The sequence below is a fragment of the Haemaphysalis longicornis genome, unplaced genomic scaffold (genome assembly GCF_048455015.1).
Source record: "Haemaphysalis longicornis isolate Haplotype H1 unplaced genomic scaffold, Haemaphysalis longicornis Haplotype H1 scaffold_8, whole genome shotgun sequence".
Classification (NCBI taxonomy): domain Eukaryota; kingdom Metazoa; phylum Arthropoda; class Arachnida; order Ixodida; family Ixodidae; genus Haemaphysalis; species Haemaphysalis longicornis.
This window is the reverse complement of record NW_027526445.1, coordinates 106,787,335-106,815,297: the sequence shown is the minus strand read 5'-3', so window position 1 is coordinate 106,815,297 and position 27,963 is coordinate 106,787,335. Positions and strand designations below refer to the sequence as shown.

Sequence of the window (27,963 nt, the reverse complement as noted above, 5' to 3'; positions counted from 1 at the left end):
GCGCGAAAAATCAGGGAAATGACTCGTGTCACGTTCAAAATACTCGCAGTGTCACAGTCTTGCATAGAGAGCGTCGTACATTGCAGCGTAAGGGGTTATATTCCAAAGCTGATTTGGGAATTTGTTTTTCTCCCTTTAGGCTCGCCATGCGTGCCGGCACCAGGTTCCACAGCGAGTTCAGTGAGCGAGGAGCCCGCTCCGTTCGTGCCCAGAAGCACGCGCGACGTGCAGACGCAGTGTCATGTGCAGGTTGCCATGAAGTGCGACCAGGTCGACATTAAGCTTAGAAAAGTGTCCAAGTGCATGCAGACGGGAGACATCACGACGGATCAGGATGTCGGTGCGTTTTATTGAATACTACCTTAAAGACGCCACGGAGACAGAACACAAGTTCATCAAAAGGACTGCTGTGTCCCGATAACAATGGCACTGTAGCAGACTTCCATCAAATAATCGACATGTTAAGGGAAACACGCGGCAGTGGCGATTCCCAGTCACCTTCCGGCGACTTCTCAGTGACGTCGCAGAACCTCGTTTGTGCTGTTTGTGGCTGCTGTCTTAAGATAAGCAGAAACTCATTTGTGCTGCTGGCGGCTGCTGTCTTAAGATAAGCTAAGCTAATAGGTTTTGAGGGGGGGGGGAAGAGGGGAGAAGAGGGCCTGAAACTGTCGGGCCACATTTAAGAAATGTGAAACCACATTTAAGAAATGTGACTAGACGATGTAGGGGGGCCTCTAGTTTTGTTTGGTCATGTTGCTTGAACGCTAATGTGCAGTTAAGAGAGAGAGAGAGTAAACTTTATTATCTAGACATGTCGGAGTTCAAGAAGCTCGTGATACCTACGGATAAAATAAACTGAGTGTATTACATAGTGTATCTGTGATTTAGCCTGAAAAACCCGAAGTTCGGAATGGTTTTTACAAAAAGCCGATTTCTCCACGATTGTCAGTTTGAAAAATAGCCACCGATTTTTACCCCCCATTTAAAAAAAAAAAAAAATATGAAACCCGAAAACGAACAACCCTATTTAAAAGCATCCTCTCATTTTAGCGCAAAGTCGCACACGAAGCCGTGTGGTCTGCGTCAGTGTAGCACGGCGGACTAGGGTGCCTCGATTCACGCGTACGCCGTATAGGCTGGCGCCACCATTTCGGGTCACTCGCTCGCCGCCGAAGCAAGTCATTGTATCAAAACCGTGCTAAAATTATCGCCGCAACGCTGTTTACTGGCGAAGTTTGAATCATCTCATCTGTTTCGCGCTGCTGTGTATCGTGGGAAACGAAAAGAGCAGCGCGTTGAGCACGTTGACCCGATTGCGGCGGCACGGGACCGTTCAAAGGGTGTCTCCACCCTGCACAGCGGTGCTGGCATCGAGGCACCCTACGGCGGACCCTGGATGCACACCCCCTCATGTTTCTCTCGCTCAGTATTGATTGGCCCTTCCTCCTGGGCTGACCCTCCGCTTCTCTCTTGTTCTCCCTCTTGCTCCTTTTGCAGCAAGTGCGTATCGGCGACGAGTTCTGTGGCATGGACGTCAACACGCTGCTGGCCGGTGGCAAGCCGGTGAACGCAACACCCGTGCTCTCGTGCTCCAACGTGTTCACGTCAGAGGCGGCCGTGTCCACGCACGACTACGCGGTCGCCTTCCCCAGAAGCTCCACGGGACATCTCGAGAAGGTCAGCCTCTACTCCATGTGGCACTACTTCTTTTTACACGCTTTGGGCACCTCGGGATTAACTTCCGCTTGTATACCGTATTTTCGCACGTATAACCCGCACTAAAAATGCGAAAATTTCAGGCGGGAGGTAGAGCTGCATCAAATGTTGTTCTGTATTAAATGTTGTAATAAATATCGAGGTATTTCCTTTGCTGCAGCTTCGCCGCAATGTGCATTTGGCCGTGATGACCCTACTGCAGTAAAAATGACTGGGCCACTGTTATCCCATTGACAGTGCTTATTTTGCACACACAGCTCAACAGTATACCAAACTGAAAAAATTATGTGGCAAGTCACCTAGTTACATAGTCAGCGAGGCTACTTCTTTGGCATAAATAAATGTGTTATGTTGCTTGAGTAGTAGCTTTGGTCTATCCTTTTATGTATAAAATATGCGGGCAATACACAGGGTTTTTTTTTTTTATTTGTCAACGGAAAGTGTGGGTGCAGGTTATATATATGAAAATACGGTATATAGTTGGTGGCGCCCTCCTGTTTTTTAGTACATAACAGAGTGCGTAACGTGTGTTTTTGTGTATATGTGGGTGTGTAGTTACCCTTATTATTGCAGCCTACCTTGCTGCCTAAATTTCTTCAGCACAAATCCGCTAGTAGCCTGTAAAATCATGTCTGTGGTGTGTGAAGCTTTTCAATCAAATGTCATTGTCAAAAGAATACCATGACTGGCATTGCTACGCAGCGTCATTCTTCAGAGCGTGAATCCTCTCAGCCGAGGTTCCAGGGTGAAAGAATGCTGTTATTTTATATATTGTCACGAAGGGAAGACGCAGAGGACGAAGTTGTGTGCGTGTTGCGTGGCTGTAGTTGGTGCTGTGATGGATGACATTATGTGAACGTATTGCTCCGCATTCAACCATCATTCCTGTCATTCGTCCTGTCACGTCGTAACAATATTGCGTTGCCTGTTACGAAGTTTGAAGTCGTTCGTGCGCATGGTCCCGCAGCTGCGGATAATTTTGGCAGGCGTGCCCGCAGTTCACGAATTTACCCAAAGTTGTCAGTTCAAGGCATGCAAAGGCGAAACAGGCATTCGCAAACGCCTGTGCACCATGGATGCGCGCAAAGTGTAGAAGGTACCCGGACTGTGTTTTCGCTACTTGGGCATGCAGCTCGGCTGCGCATTAATTCGTTTCATCGGCTAACAAAGTTCCACATTCCTACTTGGTCGATGGATGGATCATAGGCCAGAAGTAGCGGCGGCGGGTGACACTTCGTCGTCCTAAGTCCTCTATGTGCATGCTGCGGGCGCGCTTGATTTGAAGAGGGATGCGCTGTTGCGACAGTGATTCCTCGAAAACCTGCCTTTGACCCTCCGTCATCGACTTGCCACGAACCGGCGTATTCACAGTGGCGAACTATGCGCCTTTCAGCGACCTCGTGGCTTCTCAAAAGCGCCAACCGGCCAGCGGCAGTGCTAACAAAAGCAATGCTGGGCGCCCTGCACAACAAGCCTCGGCGGCGTGCCCGCGCCTCATTGTCATGCCCTCTTGTGGCGTGTTGTCTTCAATAAGCCACTCGAAGAATATTTCCACCGAGGGATGCAAAGCGTCTTCGTGGTAGTGCAACATCGCCAGGACAAAGGAGGGCTCTGACCACGGCGAATTGCCACGGCGGGAGCAACCTGGCGCTCACCTGCCCAGGAGAGGAGGGGTCTCGTGCGTGTGCGCGTGTGTTTTGCGTGGTGGCGCTCCTATCAGTGCCATGACCTCCGTGATTGGTGCCTCCTGACGTCAGCCGGAGAAAAAGGGTGAAGGGGAAGGGACCCAACGTGCCTATTTAATCCCGCGCGCGCAGGAGCGCACTGCCCGCTCTCATACCAAGATGTAAATACTTGTATATAAAGTTTTCTTCTTCGTCAACTTGCCCGTCATGACTGCCCCAGCACTTCACCCACCTCGGCCCACATCGACCACGCTACCATGGTTCGCAACAGTGGAAACAGCGGTGAAATTCCCAACAGTGGAGTCAGCCCCTGGCTTCCCAATAGTGGATGGCAGCTCGGCGGGATCGGCCAGCGTCAGCACCTTGGTGGGGTGAGTGCCTGAAGTTTTACCTCTCGTTTTGCCAGACCTTGCTAGCGCAGCGTCGTGCGTTCTAGGTTTTGACTTTGCTTTCTACTTTGTTGTAGCGAGTAGGCGAGGGTAAACAATTCGGGGTGCAGTATCACGATGGACAAGTTCAGAGTGCGGGACCTCCTCGAAATTTGCGAGGAGTTGGGTCTTTCTGTTGGCCCCGCAAAGCGAAAAAAACAGATCCTCGAGCTCATGGAGGCAGATGAGGTAACTCTAGAGGAGGCTCAGGAAGCTCATGAGGAGATTCAGCGGCGGGCTGAAAAAGACAGCCAGGCGCAGAGGGAGCAGGAGGAAAAGGAGGCCAGGGAAGAAAAAGCTGCCGAGAGAGCGCATGAGCTCAAGATGAGGGAGTTGGAGTTTCGGATGTCCGCCGAACACTCTGCTCTATCCTTACGGGAGTCCGCGAGCCTAAGAAAGCAAGACCTTCTGCAGCCGTTCACGGTTGGCGAGGACATCGCTGGTTTTCTGGTGGATTTTGAGTGCGCTTGCGAGAAGGCAGGTTTCTCTTCCGACGTTTGGCCCCAAAAACTTTTGGCGCTACTGCCGTGTTGTGTCGCCAATGTAATCAGGTGGTTGAGCAAAAAGGATGCCAAGGTGTATGACAGGGTCAAAGCAGCTCTCCTGCGGAGTGGGTACCGCCTGTCGGCAGACCCCGCAGCGCGAGCTAAACCCGCACCCGCTCAACAACGTAGTGAGTCGATCGCATCGGCAGATCGCGAAGCGCGAGCTGAACCGGTAGCCGCGCAGTGTAGTAGCGAGCCGATTGGGTCGGCAGATCGCGATGCCCCAGCTGTATGCGACGCCGCTCGAGATAGAAGCGGTCTGATCGCGTTGGGAGATCGTGAAGAGCGGCTTGAGCCCATAGTCGCTCAGACTAGTAGCGAGCCGATTGGGTCGGCAGATCGCGATGCCCCAGCTGTATGCGTTCCCGCTCGAGATAGAAGCGGTCTGATCGCGTTGGGAGATCGTGAAGAGCGGCTTGAGCCCGTAGTCGCCCAGACTAGAAGCGAGCCGTTCGCGTCGGCAGATCGCGAAGCGCGAGCTAACTCCGTAGCCGCGCCGGATAGTAGCGAGTCGGCCGCGTCGGCAGATCGCGATGCCCCAGCTGTATGCGATGCCGCTCGAGATAGAAGCGGTCTGATCGCGTTGGGAGATCGCGAAGAGCGGGCTGAGCCCGTAGTCGCTCAGACTAGAAGCGAGCCGTTTGCGTCGACAGATCGCGAAGCGCGAGCTAACTCCGTAGCCGCGCCGGAGAGAAGCGAGTCGGCCGCGTCGGCGGATCGCGAAACGCGAGCTAACTTCGCAGCCGCGTCGGAAAGTTGCGAGTCGGCGGCGTCGACAGATCGCGAAGCGCGCGCTAACTGCGTAGCTGCGCCAGAAAGTAGCGAGTCGGCCGCGTCGGCAGATCGCGAAGCGCGACCTAAGTCCGTAGGCGCGCAGAGAAGTAACGAGTCAACTGCGTCGGCGTATCGCAGAGCGCGAACCGAACCAGTAGCCGCGCAGGTAGGCCCGGGCAGCCAGAACATGCCTTACAAGTTTGACTGCAAGTCGCCTGGGATCGGCGCATTGCCGCTCGAATGCGCCGCGATACCCAAAAGAAGGCAAAGGAGGCGGCCGAAAAACAGTCAGCGTAAAAAGGCAAAGGAAGAGCGTGAACCCTTTCACTTTGCAGCATTCAAGGCTGAGATGGCCAGAAGCAGCAGAGCAACACAAAAGGTCAGACGTCCGAGGGAAACAAAGGCGCCGCTCCCTAGCCGTGACAGAGGCCGAGGGGCACTATGCCGAAAAGGGCAGAAGGGGGTGACTGGGTTCCGCCGGAATTCTCGGAGAGCTGGGGGGAGGACGTTTCGGGGAGAGTGCGTTCCCCGCCGACGCGTTCGTCATGGTCGGGCGTCCCATTCTTCGCTGGGTTCCATTCGCTTCAGTAGTCTCCGCACGCGTTGCGCGTGTTTTCCCCCTCAGTGTCAAAGACCTCCCCCGTACACTGTGCGGTGTACTTTGCAAAAGATGAGCACAGGCGGTCGGCCTAAGTGGCAGCACCGTTTCGGCAGGCCACACCCGGAAATGTTTTTGAGGAGGGCCTAGGATGTTTTCAAGGATTCAGATGAATCCGCGTGCGCGTGCATAAACTGCGTACTTTACTCATTCTGTATTGCCAGTCAAGTGTTTATTGAGTTTCGTAAGACAGAGGAAGTTAAGCGTTGTTTTTTTTTTTGGTCGGCAGTGTGTCAATCATCGTGCTTTAAAGCCGTGTATTTAGAATTTTGCTTGGCGTTGTAGAAGTTGTTATTGTTCGTGATCGAACTCACGAGAAGTAAGCGTGACTTTTGTGTTTTGTTCGAGAAGTGGTTCATGTGCGGCATCTAACACCGCGTAGTTAGACCTTTTGTTAGGCGTTAGAGGAGTAGTTATTGTTCGAGGTCGAACAGAGCGTGAGGTAAGCGTAAATTTTGTGTTGTTGGTTGGAGAAGTAGTTAATGTTCGAGATTTAACGCCACGTAAGGTAGGCGGAATCTGCGTGTCAGTGTTCATTTCGTCTCACCCTGTTGGAGTGTACGAAATTGTTGTATATAAACACCGGAAGTAGTTGCGTTTAGTACTACGTGTTTATGGTCAGTTTTGAATATTGAGGCATTTGTAGGTGCCAGTTTGGTTGCCTTGCGTAATGGTGAGCCCGGCGCAATTTTATGGTTCAGTGTAAAGAAGGGAAGCTACAGATTACTGTTGATGACGTAGCCGAGCTCTGTGAGCTAGTTATCTGTAGGTTATCTTTCAGATAAGTGTTCATGTACCTGTGGGTTTTCATGTTATTACAAGTTTCATTTTCGTAAGTGTAGGGAAATGTTACGTTTTTCAAGGAGTCGTGTAAAGTCATACTTTGTTTTGCTGTACCGTCGTATCGATCTCGTAGTTTTGACTTTTGTGCTGTAGACTGTGGCGAAAGGCATGCGTTGCCTCGGTTGCCTCGAAGTACGGCAGTTGTAGCTGAGTAGTTTTGACAAATGGTCATGGGCAAAAAGGGGAATGCCTTTTGAGCTCCTGTTGGCTTCTTCGCTTGTTTGCGTCATCTGCCTCATAAATCTCCTATAGCCCATTCATGATTCTTTGGTACTGTTGTAGTTGTTGTTTTAACAACACCCAAAATTGAGGTCTGATTCTGAGCTTGTGCCACGAGATAAGCACTTCGAATCGTTTCAAGGGGTGTAATATTTTAGCAGACAGGTTGGTTTTGTTTTGTTATCATGGTCTGGCATTTCGAGTGGTGTTCAGAGGGCGCTTTCCGCATCGAGTGTGGATCGACAATGGTTGTCCTGCCGAGTTAGTCATTTCTGCAGGAGCCTTGTGTTCGTGCCTTCTGTGGGTTCATGGAGGAGACCACAAGAAAGCAGCAGTTCGGAGAACTCCGCCTCAAGCCAGGGATGAACCTTTTGACCATCCGCATCAATCCAGCTGAGCCGCGATGAGCCGCTCGTCATCCTGATGCATTGTCTGGCGGCGGGGGTGCTGTTGCGACAGTGATTCCTCGAAAACCTGCCTTTGACCCTCCGTCATCGACTTGCCACGAACCGGCGTATTCACAGTGGCGAACTATGCGCCTTTCAGCGACCTCGTGGCTTCTCAAAAGCGCCAACCGGCCAGCGGCAGTGCTAACAAAAGCAATGCTGGGCGCCCTGCACAACAAGCCTCGGCGGCGTGCCCGCGCCTCATTGTCATGCCCTCTTGTGGCGTGTTGTCTTCAATAAGCCACTCGAAGAATATTTCCACCGAGGGATGCAAAGCGTCTTCGTGGTAGTGCAACATCGCCAGGACAAAGGAGGGCTCTGACCACGGCGAATTGCCACGGCGGGAGCAACCTGGCGCTCACCTGCCCAGGAGAGGAGGGGTCTCGTGCGTGTGCGCGTGTGTTTTGCGTGGTGGCGCTCCTATCAGTGCCATGACCTCCGTGATTGGTGCCTCCTGACGTCAGCCGGAGAAAAAGGGTGAAGGGGAAGGGACCCAACGTGCCTATTTAATCCCGCGCGCGCAGGAGCGCACTGCCCGCTCTCATACCAAGATGTAAATACTTGTATATAAAGTTTTCTTCTTCGTCAACTTGCCCGTCATGACTGCCCCAGCACTTCACCCACCTCGGCCCACATCGACCACGCTACCATGGTTCGCAACAGTGGAAACAGCGGTGAAATTCCCAACAGTGGAGTCAGCCCCTGGCTTCCCAATAGCGCCTTGCTCTGTGACATTGCCGATGCTTTTTCGATCAGCCCTTGCCCCCATCCAAGCGAGCAGATGCCAAAGTGCAGTCACCCATTTCTTGCGCGACCCCTCTTCCCCTTTCCCTCATGAAGTGTCGTCACGAGTTTCTGACAAGCATTGCTGGCACACAACAGCTACGTCATTTGTTTTCCCTACCATATAGTTTTGTCACGCTGATGTCCAGTTTTTCAGTGTGTGGGATATGAGGGGCTCCTCGGGGACCTTTCCAGCACTCTGGGGTAGGCCACCACGCTAGCTCCCGGCGTGTCAACCACGCGGGCTCCCATGGCTACGGCAGCCCAGCGAGGTTCGCCGATACGAGAACACAGTAGACAGTAGTGCCGAAGCACAGCCGTTTTATTTGGGGAATCCCAAAGCATGCGAGCACAGGGCTCAACGGCGTTCACGAATCACGCCGTCCGGGTCGTGATCCCGAACGGGAGGTAGGCACTCACGGCGCGCGACAAACAAAGTTCCCACCTGAGATACATGTATCCGCCACCGCCGCGATGTTCCGCCAAACCAGCCCCAACCGGGTCTCCGACAAGACTCTTCCCGTCTCCCGCACGCACCCTTCGCGCCGCCCGCACGCATATGCCCACACAAATCGGTGGTGCCATCTCTCAGGGGTCGCCGATGAACCAGCGGAGCGCTGGACCGGTTTCAGCGCACAAGTCTCTCCCGAGTGAGTGCGCGCCGGCTCGGGATCGCGGGTCGCGGTTCTCCAAGTGCCATTCCGTGTGCTGTTCCGTCGACATGATAAATGAGATCAAATTGATGTATGTTCCACGCATTGCAGACTGCTTGTATTTCAGCCAGGGTGTTCTGTTGAGCAAAGAAAGTGAACTGTGTAATAATAATCACCACCGAAAATTGATGTCAGTATCCCTTTAAGTTGAAAATCCCCAGGCGGTCTAGATTTCATCCATAGCCTCCTACTGCGGCACGTGAAATCCCAATGCGAGGTGTCCATTTATTCAGGTGCCTGTATCTTCTGTTGTACCTGCGGCTTTGGTGTGTTTGTTCCATACGTTTTGAGGTGCTTCCGTGACGGGTGCATCACCATTTTGTTGCGTTACACCAGGATCACCCCGGGGTGCTGTACCCCACACTGTTTCGGCTGCCAAAGGAGGCTGCAAAAAGGACAAGCCCCGCCTGGGACCGCCGTTTGTGGTTCACCTGACTGTGGAGCCGGCGCCGCCGCCGCCGGTTGTAATTCACCTGACTGCAGCGCCAAACACAAGACCTGTTCGACAGCGGAAACGCCCATGAATGCGATTGCAAGTGTTCGGTGCGTTCAGGTGAGATAATAGGAACACCTCCTGATGGGAGCATTTTTCTGAGTCTGCCAAAATACCTGCCATGGTGGCTAAGTGGCTAAGGCGTTCTGCCGCGAAGCCCAAGGATGCGGGTTCGATCCCAGTCACGGTGGCTGCTTTTCACACAGAGGCGAAAGGGAGTTAGAATCGATTGATTATTGATTATGGGGTTTAACGCGCCGATGCTGCTTTGGCAATGAGGTGCTGCGTAGTGGAGAGCTCCGGAATAATTTTGACCACCTGCAGGGTGTTTTTGCTTTTCGCCTCCACCAGAAAAGTGGTCGCCACGGCCGAGAAGCGAAGCCGTGCTCTTGGGCTCAGCTCCACGTCTTAGCCACTGAGCCACCGCTGCAGGTAGGAGGCAAAAAGTGAAAATGCTTGCGTGTTGAGATTCCAGTGCACTTTAAGACATCCCCAGGTACCGTATAAGCTGGAATATGGGTCGACCCCCCCCTTACCTTGCAGCCAAGTAATTGGGAAAAAAGAAATTAAGTATGTATTAGCATTTTATGGGGACTATAATTACTTTTTTGTGTAAGGTTACTCATTGGAGCTGTCTAAAATCTTGTCGAACGACCGCCTTTGTCTGGCTGTCTCCCACACAGCAAGTCGTCCTTTGTGCAGTCCGGCTAGACCGTGTCATCAGTAAGCGAGCGCCGAGCATGGGACACCCATGTGCAGACTGCGGCGAAATTCAGTTTGTGCTCGCGGCCAGCAAACGCGTTGGTGTTGTAGTCGGCCATCCATTCGTAGAGACTTCGCGGAATGCTCGCCGTCAAAAGTGGCCACCTTGTCTCTAACTACCAGGTGCACAGTGCATCAACCACAAAACGATGTCTTCTGAATGTTGTATAACGAGCACTGTCCCTTCAGCTTACGCCCATAGCGTGCACTCTCTCCAGTGACACCAAACTGGCGCTATTCAGACACATTGCCGTTGGCTTGGGCATGCTATACAACGTTTCTTTTAAATGATGTTGTGAACTGGCGCTAGGTGCCTTAACTTATCTTGCGCAAGAACAATAAATCCCGCGGACACTCACTGACAGTGAGAGGAGCAACAACAACAAAAAAAAGGCGGCGACTCCAATTGATGTCGGTGGCAATGGTGTCGTTCCGGTTTGAATTGGCCCGATGGGCTGCCTGTTTCAGTGATGTGATAGCTGCACCAATTGCGCCTAACTGCGCCGAGAGGTAAATCCTGCTACATCCTGCTACAAAGACTCTGATTTCAAGCAATCTGCGCCAATCTTGCACCAAAGGTTCATTTCGCCGGGCTTCCTCGATGTAGCGTGCTCTTTACGCCACGAGTGTTGAAGAGGAGGGAATCTTGGAGTGTTTTCTGCTCGCGAAAGTGCGCCGCGCACGCCACAGGCGCGCTGACGCTGCCACGGAACACCCGCACGCTGCGCGCGGCGTGGCCGGTGGCGGCAACATGGCGGCTGCTTCGGCCGTTAAATGGTGTGGGGATCTCGAGCGACTGCGTCAAACAGTTCTCTCAAATGCTGCTCAAGGCACACACGAAGTTGCTTGTGCGGTAAAGGACCTGATAATGGGGGCGAAAATGGTACTATAAACCATCACCTGCGCCGCTAGTGAAAGTGCCCGTGCAATATCTGCCGGGGTGGTAAGCCTCAACATCTCTGTCTGAGCCAGTTGGCTGTCTCGAGCGCTTCAAAACTTCCGCCATGAGGCGCACGCCTCCCCATTGGGGCAAGTCGGCAAGCTCCTCCCACTGTCGCTTGCATCGCGCGTCAGTTTCTGACCGAAGTAGAAGGTGTTGTGGGCGTGATATCGTTGATGCGGGCGTGAAAATATCGTGCTCGCAACGCCGACATGACGAATCGCGTCTAAACGCGCCATGCTGTTCACGCTTTACTATCTGCTTTGCAATGAAGCTTGGCGAGTTAGCAGAGGTTCAGGATAATTTGATATTATGGGCATAGATAGGCTGGTGATGATGATATGATGAAAGCTTGGCAGGAGTTATCGTGACTAACTCCGAGGGGTCGAGATGGAGAGGGCTTTGCAAGGGTAGCTAGTGGGAAAGGGGAAGGGACGAAAGCTCAAGATGGCTTAATTTGAGACTGGCTGTAAGCCGGTTCATTGAACAGTTTTGAGCTTCGAAGTGATCTTTCCTGACTCAACATGTCGCTCAGGAGGAATGCAACAAGAGCGCTTCAGGAAAGCATTTTATGATAAAACTTTCTTTGCAAAGCTACTCTTCGTGAAGAATGTGGTTTACGTTTTCACTGATTTTTTTTGTCTACGTTTCAAATAAGTTAGCCGTTGGTCCACCTGCTCAATGATCATCATAGGTGACCCTCCTCCACAAGCTGGGTGGGTGCTTTATGAAGACACAGTCTTACCACTCAGAAAAGGCAGAGAGTTGCCGTTGTTGCAAACCTAGTCCCCTTGTTGCAGACCTAGTCCCCTGCAAATTGGAAAGCCAGTGTAGAAGTCGGAGAGGACATGTAGCATGGGCTTTCGCCTTGGGAACCCGAGAGAAAGACATTTAGGTTGGGCGCTAGAAGCTTTTACATAAAATGCACTCAGTACATTCTATCGCGTGTCACGGTGTTCCATTCATTATGGTTTTACGAAACGTTCCGTAGCCTACCGACTGGAAATCTACCCCGATAGTCATTTTTTAAATAAAACCATGTTCTTTCAGGATCTGTTGGCTCATGCAGTGAATGCATGTCCGCACTCGCACGGACTCTTTCGGTGCTTGTCTTGACGCATTTCATAGTCACTGCTAAAAGACATCTGTGCGGCAGAAACTCATCTGCACCGAAGGCATTTTAATTGTTTAAACATTTCTGTGTGCCCAGGATGCTGCTTTTGGGGCCCCACTTGGTTGTTTTGCTCCCCTTATAGCAATATTTCTCAAATCTTAATGCTCGATCTGGCTGCTCCAAAACCTATTTTTGGCTGCTCCAAAAGCTGCTCCAAAGTGACTCGACCCAATCACATCACTGCTGTTTGCTAGATGACAACATTATGGCAGTGACCGGTACACAGGTCGAGGGGTGACTTTTCGGCAAATTCTGTGGTAAAAAATCTCGACCTATATTTTGAGTTATACGGTTGTGAAAATTAATCCGTTAATCCGGAGACCTCTACTGTGGCACGCCTTATAGCCCTGGTGCAGCTTCAGTACATTAAAGCCCACAACCAATGAAGTGATCACAAGAAAAATTAACCATAGACTTTTTTATGTTGTTTTCATTTCTATGAAGTCTCACGAGGTCGCCCCAGGCGAGTAAGAGGAGCTTGGGGGGATTGGAGAGCTGTCTGCGAGCGACTACAGCAACCAGCGTCACGGATCGGCTCCCAACAGTCATGGAGTACAGGGGAGACTGGAGGCCTGGTGCGGACCACCTCATCAATACTTGGCATGTCGGCAAAGGTCAGCAGTGCATTACTTCTGTTTCAGCCGTGCGCACAAGCAAAAATCGTGACACCATGAAGTGGAAGAGCCTTGTTTTGGTATTTTCAGTCTGTATGTATGGCAGGCGCTCTTGGCCGCTTTGGAATCAAGAGGCTGTGGCATCATTATTTTGTTGTGCGAGTCTGTTCTGAACAGTGTGTTCTTGTGCTGTGCAGGCAGCGCCATCTTTGTGGAAGCAGTGTGTCTTGTCTGTGGGGACTTGTATCCAAGCCTAGCACAATTGACAGCCACGCATAGCCAAGCAGATGCCAACAGAAATGGATTTATCGATATATGTAGCAAGGGTTATGTGCAGCACACCGCTGTTTGCATGACGTCTAATGTGGTAGAAAATGTTGAGGAGACTCTCCTGCAGTGTTTTTTTTATGCACACTATGTGAAACCTAGTCGGGTCTTCCTGCGCCTTTTTTTTTTTTTCTCCAGGCACACAATACTTCACCAACGCGCTAATCAGCCAAACACAATTCGAAAAAGCAAGTCTTGCTTCTTGGCTTTGAGAGTTCCATGCTTTGTCTACTGATTTGATTTTCTTGGTCATTTTTTTTTTCTCTCTTGTTTTACATCCCCCCTGCCTTTCCCCGATGTTCTCTTGCTTACACTGGCATTACCACCCTTGGCTTGCTTTCCAAAAACGCTTGATGACCCTGCATCTCGGATACAATAATGATTCCAATTTTTTACTGGTGTTCTACTCCTTCGTCAAATGCCCAGGAATGTTTGCAGCCGCATGGTGGCCATGAAGACAGAACGCAAATTTGGTTCATGAGAAAGACTGCTTCATCCCGGTAACAAGGGTAGAGTGTACTGGAAGAGAGAGGTGTGTCGTTCGGAGCCGATTAGGGGGGTCCCTTTTGCGATGAAAATTTCTGCCGAGGAACTCCTGTTGTAAGCAGCGCCCCTGGCGTCCAATGCTTAAAGGGTCACTGAAGTGATTTGTAAACATTGCGGGATTACGAGCGCAAATTGTAGTCCGGAGTCCCTAGGCTCCGTTTCGACCACTCTGAGCGCGTTTACGCGAATTAATTTAGTAGAAAAATCAATTCGAAAATGCTGTCCTCCTCTCTGCACTCTCGTCCATTTTCTGCGGCATTTTCGTGTGACGTCAGGAGGAGAGGAGCTGGCAATTGGCTGCGCTACTGCACTGCTCGTCGACCTTCCGACAGAGTCGGTCAGCCCAGCGTTTAGTCCACCGGCCGCCGACGGGTCGTCGCAATTTGTTCGCTCAGTTGAAACGAAGCCGGGGCACGTTTGTGAATGGTAGAATCTGCCTTTCTTTAGTTGGTTAGTTTGTACACTGTATCTAGCTCCAAGTCAAGGTCGCTTCACACAAGCGCTGCACAAGCGCACATGCGACGCTTCGCTGACTGGTACGCCAGTAGGAAAATATAAGGGCACTTGAAGGCGGGAGAAGAGTCAGCGAAGTTAATGTAGGTACTAACGACATAAAATCAGCTGATACTTTTACCGTACAGTGTAAAACTAGGGTGCGGGAAGCACTTTTTTGCGCTGGGCGAACAAGCACAGCAGTCAGCAGCACGACTACACATCTGCGAACACTTTTCTGTCTAAGGAATGCAATTGCTAGATGTGAGATATTGTGGAAACTTGTGGGGCGCTTACTGCACGAGCGCAATACAACAAATAGTCACCTAAGCTGCTTGAAATGCTAAAACTAAATAAAAGTGTAAACTGGTTATACATTATATACCTTATATTTCCAAGGTCAGCATAGCTCGCCCGGGGCCAAGTGGTCTGGAGCGCTAGGTATGTTATTGCAAGTGTTTTGCAAGTCACGAGTTCGAATCCCCGGGGAGTGCATTCTTCTTCTTTTTTTTTTTTTTTTTTTTTAAAGTTGACTTTTTCGTTTTCGTCCCATTTTTCTATACTGAGTTCACCTTTCTTTGAACCATAACGTTCGCTGCTCCACGAACTAGTTCACAGAACCCGCGCAGGCTGACACTGGCGCACTAGCAAGTTCTCGTTGGCGTGCTGTTGTCATAAGCACCGACTGCTTGCGGGCAGTGGGCACAGGCCAGAATCAACAGACTCGTGGCCTGGTGCTAACACGTTTTTTGCGATACAGGCATGAGTGAGGCAAGCTGCAAATATTGGGGGAAAGCGCATGGCATTTGAGCGTCTGCGGGGACGCGGATTGCGTTCATCAACTGCGTAGGCCTCGGCAAGGGATAGCTATGATTCCAAGCCGTCCTGGGAGGCTTTTCTTATGCATTTTACAGCCAACAACATGGCAGAAGCACGGTACGACGATTACTGAGATATCGAAAATGCCCAATGAACGATCTCGTCGGATGTCAAGCATGTTGTTTTACAAAACCGAAACCGAAACTTGTTTGAATGCTAACCTTGGAAATCGTCCAATCACGGTGCATCTCCTCCCGTCGTCGCAGCCTTTCGTTGGTGTGGCCGCCGCAAACCGCGCATGGTAGTTTTTCTGCTTTTGCGGCTTGTAAAATAATTACCGACTTGTCAACCGGATAAACAATGAAAAGTGTGCTTATTTGAGCCAGTCTACGCAGTGCAAGCAAAAACCGGAGCTTGACAAATTCACTTCAGTGTCCTTTTAATGGTTGGTTTCAAAAGTTTTAAGGTAATCCTTGTTTATAGCCCTAAATAGTCTTATTTATTTCATGATATAAAGATGTATAAATTCCGTCAAATAACTGTTTAGTTTTCTTTAAAAAATTCTAGGTGGCACTGGCTGCAACAGGGGTTCTCTGGGGAACGCCTGCGCTCCATACAACTTTTTCATTGCAAAAATGGGCCTGCGCTCTCCATTGGTTTTTCCTCTGCACGACACACCTTATCTTATAGTACACTGTAACAGTGGTACCAGGTTCATCGCGAAATTTGAACGAATTATGGAAATAATAAGAAAAACAGGTTAGGCAGTGGTGACTACCCGGCCTCTTTTTGGCTATTTCTCAGTGTCATCATGGAATCTTGTTTGTGCAACTGGCACCCACCGACGAAAGCCACCTCCATGATTGGCCGACTCTGTGGGGCCTGCATAGTTCCGTTTGTTTGTAGTGCTGGCCCAAAATTACGGCACTCTGGCGGGAAATTTGAAACTTTTTGCATGCTTCTTGCATTTTCTTTGAGAGTGGGTGAGGGGGTTAAGAAAGCAATTTTTGTGACTGGTATAGGTCTAGGTGAGATACCAAATGCTGGGCCCACTTGCACGAACACATGTGCTTATGGGCAGTCTTATTCACGATCTTCAATAAGTCTGCGAATATGATTTGGACTAGTTCGCTTGCTCGAAAGCACTCAGGCCAGGCTACATAGCGGTCTTATTGAAGACTATAGGGACAGCCGGTACCTAGATGCCTAGATGAGCACGAGAGAGGCCCCTAGGGAAAAACGGGGAATACGCTGCAAAACTGCTTGTTGACGTCACCGGCGTTGCGAAAGCGGTTATTTCGGATCATGATAGGATAAAGTCCACAAATGCTGACCATCAGGCGGCGTATTTGGGCCTTGACACAAATACGTTATAATGATCAGCCATCCTTGGTAGGCCAACTCACGCTGCGTAAACGAAGTCATAAACAAAGATCGTTTGCTGCAAAGCGTGGGCCCGAGAAACCCACTGGGCTGACACGAAAAGCATCCACGTTGTCTCATGTTGTTGCAACACAAGTCGTGCTTTTCGTCTCACCATGAATTAGAAAGTTGCAAATTGGCTTCGGGTTCATCGTCGTAGACTCTGATGTAACGAGCACTCCAGCGGCTCCTGCCGCCTGGAACGGCGACACGATCGCAACAACCCGCTGCCCAGTTGGCAGCTCGCTCAGCAAGGGCTGCAGCTGTAAACAATCGTTCTGTAGAAATGTAGCGGAATGTTGATTACATGTATGCTGCTTTTACGCGCAAAAGATCCCAAATGCTCAAGCAGAATGCGCAATCAAAGTACAAGCCTAAACAATCAAGCTTCGTAACAGCCACTTTCGAAGGGACTGATGGAAAGACGCAAAGTCGGCGCAGCTTCTCTTTGAGAACGCAATTTTATTTAACGCTCTCGGGCAGAGGTATTGCAGGCTGCTAGCATTTTGCTGTGGTGTATGATTTTGATGTCATATTGCAGTTCTATTGTGAACGCCTATTTGTTGTTCCTGAGTTAATGGGCATGATTTTATAAAACAATACATTTGTTCCGTCGTTTCCGTGCCACCTTTTCGTAGCTACTGCAGCGACTGCCGACATAGCAGACGATCACACATTCACACCGCACGCTCGGCCACCCGATGTCTGCTCGGGACAAAAATCGGGCCGCAGACAATATGTTCCTGTCTTTTTGATGTTAGGGAGAGAAAAAGCTGCACTGCTTGTTCGCGTCCACAGCGCACGGCGAAAGTTGAAACCGGTGGTTGGCTGCAGCCGTCGCTGCCACATCAAAGTAGTTAGGCCTTGCGGCTTCCATCGCCGGCATTGTCTGTCCCTTTCCACCCTCTCTCCTGACAGCGCTTCCAATGGCGTCGATCGCCGCAGAACAGGCATTTGTTTGTTCCAAGCAGACGGTCGAACGGCCGCTGCTCGGCATTGTTCGCAACTTCTACGGCTTCTCTACGGCTTCTGCACTCGTTTTTCATGATATGGAGGTCGATCTTTACAATGAAATGACCGACCACGTCAACATAACACTGAATAAGACTGCTCGGAGCAGTCTTATTCACTGTCTTATCCCAATCTTAGAGTCTCATTCGCGGTCTCCGGAAAGCGTCTCATAGCCTAGGGAACATAAGACACCGAAAAAAAAAAAAAAAGACTGCCAATAAGATAAGACTTCCAATGAGATTGTCTTATTTCGCTTCGAGCAAGCGGGCCCTAATTCTTTCAAAGTGAGTAAAGCTGTATCTCATCTTCATGGCCACTTTAAGATTCAAAGAAAGCCGTGCGAGCGGTTTGTTAATGTTTCTTTTGAGCATCTAGTTGCGCAGAGCTATTATGCTTAGTAAGTATGGGTAGTGTAATGTGCTGATCACGCACCTAGGTTCAGGGTTAAGAAAAGAAAAAGGCCCTGGGCTCGGGCTCAAGTCCATGCATTCCTTCGTCAAAAGAACAAGTAAATATGCTAGTGTGTATTTTTTCTTGGGTTTTATCTGCCGCGGTGGCTCAGTGGCTAAGGTGGCATTGCGCTGTGGAGCACGAGGTCGCGAGTTCGATTCCCAGTTCCGGCGGCCACTTTTCTGATGGAGGCCAAAAGCAAGAACACCCGTGTATGCGAGATTTCGGCACACGTTAAAGATCCCCAGGTGGTCAAAATTAATCTGGAGCCCTCTGCTACGGCACGCCTCATCGCCTGCGTTGCGTCAGCGCGTTAAACCCTACAATCAATCAATTTTCCTTGTGTTTTGTGTACAGCAAAATTTATTTTTAATTTCTCAGTTACCTAGTGATGTTTAGTTATACAACTCATCCAATTATATCTTGTTTCCTCTTGGTCTCTCTTTCTGTCAATTTCATTTATCTCTTAGTTCTTTTTTTTTCTTTTTTTTGTCTTGTCTTGTCTTGTTTTATGTAGAAGGAAGGTAAAACTTTTAGCAGCTCATGTACAAAGATGCCTTTTTGCCTATCTCTGGTCTTCTCTGGATGAATTCATTGAGTTTTAATTGAGCATTGAGTAAAACAAACGCTTGGTAAAAACGAAGCCAATGTTTCTTGTTTGTGTTTACAAGAAATAAAACATTGAAAATAAATGGTGTTGGACTAGAAATCTGCTCCTAAAGAGGCATGCACTGCTCCAAAAGTCGTTTTTTGACGCTCCAAAGCTGTTCCGAAACTCCCCTTTTATTGATCCAAGGCTGCTCCAAAACAGCATTGTTCCTATTCCCAGAGCTGCTCCAAAAGGCTCAAGCCCTGTCCACCCCTGTCAACCCCGTTAGATGGTTTTGGAAAGGACTGCACTCTACATAGTATTTGTTACATGCAGACCAAACGCCGTGGCATTTGATTGGCCGATTCTCGACAGCTGATGCCATTTCGTTGAACGCTGCCTCAATGTCTGCTATTGGGATACATTCTTATGGACCCCAGGTTCCGTGTAGTAGAACTTGTCCAGCACATAAACCATGCATCGCCTCTGACCGTACACCAGTACTCACAATTCAATGGCGAACAGGATTGCGAAAATAGTGCTTAGGATCCCCCAATAAGGAGTCGGGGTGTATAAAGGTCTCACTCCGCGGATATCCCTCTAGAACTGCTTGGTAAAAGCTCTGTGGTAAGACGACAAGGCAGCAATTTTTGCCGTTTTTTTTTTTTTTTTTTTTATTATTATATTTTTTTTTTTTTTTTCAATTACATTTTTGCAGACATGATACTGGCAACAAGCTTTCCCAAATGGTGACTAGCAAACTACAGGATGTGTGCAAAATATCTTCGCAGTTTGAAACGGTTCGAAATGGACATGCAGTGGCTAATCGATTTGCTCATTTCTTGGCCGAGTGGCAGGTGGTTGAAAAGATTAATGGACAGACCAATATTCGTTTATGTAGCCCAAGACGGGCCACTGTCTTCTTTTAAAATATCTTTATGCCTTATGATGTATTGCCGTGGCTTTGATGTCATGACCACTTCCTCATTGACCTAAGGACAATCTCTCGCTTAACACCAGGTTTGTGGAGTGACCAGTGGGATAAGGATTGGACTTGCAAAATGCCAATGAGAAGAAGCACTTTCCCACCTTTTTTTGGAGATAGTAATAGACAAGTAAGATTGACACCTGATTGTTTTGAGGGTTGGAATGCCGACAGGCCTTGTTGTCTAAAAAAAAATGCTCCTCACTGACACGAGGACCAAATTGAGGAGAGCTGGCTTAAGTTTGTTCATGCTTGCGTACTTCCAAATGTGCACGTATGCTCACATTTTGTGCTCGGGCCGATTTCTTCGAAAGAAAGTAACCCTGAGTTTTGTTGCAATGTGTCTGCAGGCAACACTGGTCCCCCTCGTGGACACTTTCCGGGAGCGTCCTAGCACAAGACGGCTGGAACCGGTCCCTTCGCTGCAGGCGCCACCCCCTACCGGTATTTCCCTCGACCCTGCACATGAAGGGTGCTCTGGTCGTTGAAAAGTTGGCGCCCTACAGTGCTGCTTCGGAATCTACTGTATGCAGTGCATAGCATGTGTTATGTCTGGCCTGATTAGGCTGGGCAGCGAAAACCACTCAGCTCGTGTGCTGGGAGAAAGTGTTGTATCTCATGCGAGATATGCGCGGGAGAAGTGATTGCAAGATGGTTGTGATTGTTGATACTCGAAACATCTGGCTCACGAGCGCAGGAGAGGCCGGGTTGCCGGTGCAACTGTGCATTCGTTGCCTGGGTCGATGTACACAACATCCCATCCTCCTTAGATTGGGTCAGTGTATAAGTTTGATAGACACCATTTGAATTGTGGTCTCCACTCTGTTGCTCGGTGTTGCGTGGACCCTCTAAGTTGGTTTTGACAAGGTTGGGTCGCACAGCTGTTGTGCAGAAGAATGTGTTGTTTGGCAAATTGGTACTAAGCTGTGGAACACATTATAGTGTGAAGGTAGATGTAGGCTAACAGAGAGGCTCTGCTTCTGGAGGCTCTGCTTCTGCTTGCCGGCGTTCCCTTCGGAGTTTTCGTAGGACGTAGGGAATCTTGTAGCGGACTTTGCATGTTTTGTCACCAGTCACCCCGCACAATTTACACTTGGGTATGCATCTATGGCTGTCTCGGGGGTTGGGTGTACTGCATGCCAGGCACACCTTTGCGTTGGGCGTGGGGTAGATGCCACTGCGGTGGCCCACCATGCCGCAGCCTTTGCAGACTTCAATTTGCTTGCAATAGAGACTGCATTGATATAATGTGTAGCCGTAGCGCGCATATCGGGGGACTTTTTCGCTGGAAAAAGCGACGATGACTGTCATGGAGGTACCGATGCACTTAGCTCCCACCGCCGTGGGGGTGTATTTAGTTGCAATCTGTTCGGGAATGTCGCGGTCGTTATTCTCCAAGGGGACGCCTTTGATCACGCCTCTCACTATACCGTGTGTGGCAGTTCCATACGCTCTGACGGCATACATGATTCTCTGTATGGCGATTTCTTGGATTCGGGCGTATTTCTCTGCGCGGGCCATGCTCGGGGTACTGATGACCATTATGTTTTATGGAAAATTAGGGCACGCTTTGACGTCTACCCTCTCCATCTTTCCAATTTTGGCGGCCGCCATAATAGCTGATGCAACACTCGCCGCTCCTTCCTTTGCAATATCAAGGCCCCTGCGGGGTCGAATGACAAACGATTTCTTCTGTGGGTTATGTGAGCATGCGAGAAGCTCGTACGACTTCCTGTCTCATGTTCTTGCCGTGTGAATTTTTGCCGTCGCGTCTGTAGAGGCGTTTTCCATGGCGCTCGGCTAAATGCCAGCAATTAGGTGTAGCAAACACTCAGAGCGTTAGGCTTAATCGCGTCACGTTGGCGGTGAAAAGCCCAAGTCCAATAAATGGGTGAAAAACGCACCTTTTGGTGAAAATTTGGCGTCGGTCGATGCCCCGCACCTTCACGCATCCATTGGTAATAAGCACATCAAGAATAAATCAATTAACACTGAGCAATTGGGTATTAATTGCAGAGCCGATGTGAACACATCCCCACCTTAGAGATAGTGCAACGCGTATTGTTTCATGTGACTGAGATAACATAAAACGTACTCATTATGTGATGACGTCAGGTGCGGCTGATCGACGCCAACTAACATGGTTTACTCACGAGTACACTAGTCATGAATCAAACTTTCAAGTTAACACGCCTACATTTACTACACTCCACGCTCACACCGAAGGAAAAATTACCTAGAGTGTGACGATGTCCATTGGCGGCAACACAACAGACGATGAGTCTGTTGCTCGCACCGATGCGAACCCAGTCTCAGGCGCTGCTCTCATAAAAAGCAAATGTAAAGGCGTGACTGTAATTAGTAACAAAATGTGAGCAACACGGCGTACGCTCTGCTGCAATTCATGCTGAGCGTGGCTACTTTTGTGTCCGGAGTGTCACTTTGAACAGTACACATGACCACAACTGCAAAAAACACCTTTACAATGGATTTTCGGTGTTAGCCAGCTTTGATATCACTTTATGCGTCAGCGCGGTTATGTCATGGGCGGGAGACGACAGCATCCAACAGGTTCCTTGTAATTGGGGACCTTAGACTACCATCTGAACATCGCCTCTGTGCCATTGGAGTTTGCGTTGGGCTCTCCTTGCCATTGACGAAGTGGGCAGAACAAATGTGCGCTCTCTTTGTGGGAGTCCAGTTTTCTCGCCTGATCGCTGCAATCCAGGCGCCCTTTCCGCCTTCATCTGTTGGGAAACAGAACGTTCTGGCAACACAGACTGCATCCTGGCACGACACAGCAGTGCCCAAGCCGCGAGCGCTTCATCGCGACTGAGATAGGATGACGCGGGTTCAAGACCAAACATGAAAACATGATTTCTGCTTTTGAGTTTGAAGAATTGTAGAAGGAAAACTGGAAGGACAGGTGCTCGCAACACATACATGACGGCGCCGCGCCAGCAGCAGAGCACATTCGCACGAATTCAACTGGATACGGATTGGCTATGGCTCCGGTTTGGCGAACCTGGCTTGCGCCTCGTGTGAAGACGCATCGTTATCACCATCAAACAATGGCGTCCACCTATGAGTTTTGTTTTTGTTTTGGGTGGCAGCGTGGGCGCACTGTGCATGTTTTCGGTGAAACTAAGCATCCTGAATGAATAAAAAGTTACATATAGCTGGCGCTATGCTTATTTTATAGTAAAATAATTGTTCAAACCCAGCCCAAATCATCGAAAATTTCGTCGGAGCGAAAGCATGCCAGACAAATTGTTCATTGGGCCGAGGACATTGTTGCATGGCTAGGATATTGTTGCATGCAGGACATGGCTAGCTGACGGGGAATTGGAAATATTTCGTTGGAGTGGAAATTTCGTTGAAGTGGACTTCGTTGTAGCGGGATTAGACTGTATGTACAAAATGATGACGAACAATATACTCCACTGCTGTTACATAATATACATTATGTACAAAATGATAAAAACACATTTCACTGCAGTTATAATATAGGTAATGATGATTACGCTCAAAAGTTTTTGAACTTGCTTTTTGAGGTTTCGAATTGCGTTCTTAGCATTTGTGTGATGTTCTTGAAGCATAGCATATCTTCTTTCCATGTCTGCCAACTGCTTTTTCAACTCAGCACAATCTCTTTGTGTCTCACTAGCTGTGAGAGTTTCATTTTTCGAGTTTGGAGTTCCGACATACAAAGCTTCGACGCTTGGGCTGTTGTCCGATGACGTCTCTTGTGATACTGTGTGAGTTGACTCGGGGAGCATTTCCTCTGTCTCTGATGATGCGTGAGATTCTTCAGCGGGGTTGTTCACCTCTTCATTGTTGGATGTGGGCTCAGGCTGCGTTCTGTCTGTGGGTGGCTTTCGCTGCTTTGGAGCAACTGGAAGCGGAAAGATATGCAAACCAATGATCAAATTAAACAATACGTTCAGGGAAAGCGCGGTAATCACGGGAACGGGAAATAAAGACAAAGAACAAAAGTGGAAGCACTGCATGACAAGCGTCTTGGCATTTACACTTGTAATAATTAACCAGGGTGAGCGATTGTGCCTTTTCCAGTGGATTGATTGATTGATTGATTGATTGATTGTGGGGTTTAACGCGCCGACGCAACGTAGGCGATGAGGCGCGCCGTAGTGGAGGGCTCCGGATTAATTTTGACCACCTGGGGATCTTTAACGTGCGCCGAAATCTCGTACACACAGGCGTTTTTGCTTTTCGCCTCCATCAGAAAAGCCCTTTTCCAGTGGAATTGGATTAAGTGGATGCGTGAGGTTAAGGTTGTTGCATGGGCTGATCGACATTACAGTTGAATAGCTGGAAGTGACTCCCGATAGAGCAGGAGAAGCAACATCGATACATATATAAAAAGGTGTTTTTTCCCCTCCAAAATGAGCCAAGTCCACTTTAGGTGGAATTGGGAAAAAAGTCGTTTTGTGCTACCGAAAGAACGGTGGCTGCTGCTGAAATAATTTTTTGCCACGGTGTACAAGAGAGGAAAGGATCTTATATGAGCAATGAAATGGAAATGTGGCTGCATTACTTCCCTAAGTAGGTAGGTACTTCTAAAGTTCGTATCTGGCACGCATAGATGTGACACGCAGTATTTGACCCATTTTGAATAAGGAGCTGTTTATTTCACAGGTTCTTGGTGTGAAAAACTGCTGCGGAAGTATTATTTGAGGAATTTTCAAACTAATATGCATAAAACTAGTAACGTGACTGTCATTTTACAGCCGCAAATCCTTGCTGCATTGGAACAGAGGTCACCGAATGACGACACCATGATTAGATGTGGACAGAAGGAGCGTCTTCTTGAAAACATCCGCACTCCTCTTGTTCGTCAGCTGTCCTTTCTTTATCTTGGAATCTCTTGAAAACGTCGGAAAAATACTTCAACTCTTCATGCTGGGGCTACAATTCTCCTAAGTGTTTAACGAGAAGTCCCGTGACGTCTTTCACTTTCAAGGGGTTTATGTTGCACTCGTACAAGCCACGCCTCTCTGGGGCACCTGAGAGATTCTTCCCTTTGCATAAAACGGGAACAAAATTTGACACTGAGAACCGGTAGAGTGGTTCTGCTCGAATTTCCGGGCTTCGTCTGTTGGGGCTCAGCTGCATATGAAAAAAAATTCCCGCGCCTTCCCGCGAGGGGAACACGAGTAAATGCAGAGCATTGGGGCCTCAGTACTGATTGAAGGCAGTGTTGCTGGAGTAGCAGACACGAGTAAACGTGGGCACGAGCGTCAACCAAGGAAGGAAGGAGCAATGCAGTGACTGAAACACGAGCGACCGCTAGCCGCTATGTTTGCAGCGCGCACAGTAGAGGGAGAGCAGTACGGGGGGGAGAGCGCACATGCGCAAGCAGCGCGCGCCCTTCCACGCCCCACCGCGCTGCTATCACGCACCTGTTAGGCCGAGATCGCGACGGAGCGAACGGGCTGACTACGACGCATGCCAGCTGCTGTTGAGAGAGAGGAGGGAAGGAGAGGCGCACCTGCTGCGGACGCGGAGCTGTGGACGCCGTCCGACGCAGGAACAGGCGAGGCTAAGAAATGCTCTGCATTTAAAACTTTCACTTTGCTAATCTTAAAGGGCAGGCTCGGTGTTGGCTTCAATACCTCCGCTGCGTAGGACTTCCAGTCGTATACATCCCAGTGCTTTCCGAGCTCCAGTACGGTGCCATGTTCCGCAAAGATTTTTTTGTAGCTGTCTGGGTTCAGTATTTCTTCATTCTGTCTGATGTCTTTCTCAATCCTCCCAAACGCTGTATCTGGCGGCAAGAAACGGTGACCAGTGACAGGGAATACAAGAGTAACTTTCAATACCTCAGCAGGAGCTTCATTTTGGAGCCACCACGGAATCATACACAGTGGAATTCTTGGTCTGCCCAGCACAGCTGTCGGTCACCACACAAACTTCTTAGACTCCCTCATATTTTATGCTTTGAAGCGTGCTGTGTATAGCACTTGCCACTTCACTGCTTCCTTTGGCACTCTCATCTTCGCTCCATGTGTAGTAGTGAGCAGCCTCTTTGGGCATAGAACGATCTTCTTGGTTTTGTACTATACACAAGTGGTACTGATAGATCTGCCGGCTGTAGTACGTCTGCTGGTCGAAAAGTTTCGGCTTAGCTTTTTTTTTGTTGTTGTTGGCAATCAAAAGAAAGCGTCAGAAGATTTGTTCTTCTTTCTATTAAACGTATGCATAGCGGCATACGTTTAATATCGGCCCCCCGCTTTTAAGAGGCCACGTCCGTTTGCATCAATCAAATATCAAAAGGCCGCGAAAACATGATGAAACCTCCAACATAAACACGTAAAACCGTACGTCTGGTATCTAGAAACAGCCACACAGACAAGCTGACAATAGCCCCAAATGGATTTGGCACTGCTGAGAAGCCAGGTGCTTACACTGCATATGCAGGAGTGGTTCGTCGGCTGCCACTTGTCCCGCTTGATCTGCCCCGTCCACAGAAGCTGCCTTTTTGGGTCTCCAGGGAACGAAAACATCCTGCAGACATTTTTGGCGCTTTTTGAACACTGGGGAACGCAGCACCGAGGCATTCGGAAAAGAGACTTTGTGAAGAGCGCCGCTTTCCGCGCACCTAGCGCGGGCATTGGCGCGGGCGAGATGCAAGAAAATGGCGGCGGCGCCTCCCGAGAACCGGTCTTGGCGGCGGCGACCCCTTCCAAGAGTGGCGCCACCCTCAGCGGAGCGGGCGCGCATTGTGGCACCCTAACATTACCTCATCCTTCACAACATTTTCAATTTCCTCCAAAACGAAAATAAAAGCAGGTTATCGTCTGTTACGAGCCATTCGAGAATGCTGACAATTTCAAAAAGGCTTTGCACTTTCTGAACCAGCGTCGGTGACTGTTTCACACGTCGCACACTACAAACCATTTGCCATGCGGGTCAAGAACAGTTAACAACATTCTCCCCTAGACAAGACTGGTGGCTGGAAGAGGGGGAGGTGTCAGCATCGGAGCGCTGGACATGCAGCGAGAATTAAGTGTGCTGCTGTTGGCCGTGAGACTGCTGTCGGCTGCTGTCGGCTTGCCGCAGCTATGCCATGATAGTGCGGTTGCCGTGGGAGTTATGACAAAGGCTAGTTCACTCACTTTCCTGCCTTTTTACTGCAAAGCCCTGAAAACTATTGTCTTGAAACTTGCTTCCCAGCATATGAGCTGCATGCGCCACTCACATTCCGAAGCACTGTAAAATAGCGAATCAAGTGAGCGAATCAAGCTGGCCACCAAGCAACATCTATGCTGTTTTCTTTCAGTTTGGTGCCACAGTGTTCTCCATGATTCCTGATTTCAGGTAGAAGCGTCGGCAACCATGCTTTCAATGGTTTATTCACATAACGAGCACATCGAAAAGCAAGTGCTCTTTCGTGCAAGGTGTGGTCTGTTTTGACACTCTTCAGTTTAAAAAAAAACTGTCAAGAGAAAATGTACCGTAAAAGTTGGAATATGGGTTGAGCCAGAGTATAGATCAATCTCCTTACCTTTTGGTCAAGAAGTGTGACAGACAAAAAGGTACACAACATCGTTTTATTGAGGCTATATGCGCTTGTTTTGTCTCGCATCACTCTTTGGAGCTATTAAGCTCTCGTCGGAGAGCAGCTTCTGGGTGGCTGTCTCCCAGAGCATGTCGTCCTCAGTGCAGTCCAGGAAAATTCTTATGGAGCACTTCGTAATTAATCACTCAGAAGACCATGTCATGAGGGAGTAAGCACCGATCATGGGATGCCCATGTGCAGACCATCACCAACTGGCGCTAGGCAGACGTGTTGAAAATCCTGTAACTTTTCTTCTCCGGAAAGCCCGCCCACAGAACTGGTTTGAAAAAAAATCAGATATTTCATTTACTGGCACTTTGGATACAAACATACATGTTGACACATCATTAGTGCGAAAATACATAATCCATGTAAGAATTACAAATCGTATCATATTTGATACAGTGGGCTTTGACTGTATGCCTTGGGAGGAACATCAAAGTCACCGTTCAGAGCCTTTGGTAGTCGAAAAAGCAGTTTCTTTCCTTGTTGAGGCGATACAAACTAGAGCAAACAGCGCCTCGACGCCCCCTTTCCCTGCACTCTAGAGCAAGCGCCGTCCAAGTAAAGCCCACTGTATCAATTACGATACGGTGAAAATTACCACGCTGTCATGCAGCCCAGATGCGCTACCCATCACTGAAAATTATGCGCTGTGCGGGGACCAGGGTTCTTATGGTGGCCTAGCTCGATCCTCGAGATTCGGCCGCAAGGCTATCTCCGCTGAACACCGCCACGGATCGCCAACTTGGCGTAGTGGCAGCGAACAGCAAGGGACGCAGGACACAGAATTCGCCCACTTCGACGTTTATTGCAATGCAATAAAGGGGACATCGGGCGCGTCGCTCTACACCACCTTAGCAGGGCGGGAGAGACAGGCGCGAGGGCGGACAAAGGAAGGCCAAAAAGGAGCGAGTCGTACTTACGGCAGCTCCCGACAATGGTTC

The 27,963-nt window shown here is 49.5% G+C and overlaps 1 protein-coding gene across 2 annotated transcripts in view; it reads left to right on the top strand.

Annotated features, from left to right (window-relative positions):
• Window positions 1-23,592, top strand: part of LOC144149653 (uncharacterized) — a 73,434-nt gene extending 49,842 nt beyond the window's left edge. For both annotated transcript variants that reach the window (XM_077681313.1, XM_077681311.1), the window contains exons 3-7: window positions 140-340; window positions 1,498-1,677; window positions 9,147-9,363; window positions 12,624-12,793; window positions 19,785-23,592. In XM_077681313.1, the coding sequence (XP_077537439.1) occupies window positions 140-340; window positions 1,498-1,677; window positions 9,147-9,334 (569 nt within the window). In that variant the 3' untranslated portion in view covers window positions 9,335-9,363; window positions 12,624-12,793; window positions 19,785-23,592. The remainder of the gene's footprint in view (window positions 1-139; window positions 341-1,497; window positions 1,678-9,146; window positions 9,364-12,623; window positions 12,794-19,784) is intronic.
• The last annotated feature ends 4,371 nt before the right edge of the window (window positions 23,593-27,963 follow it).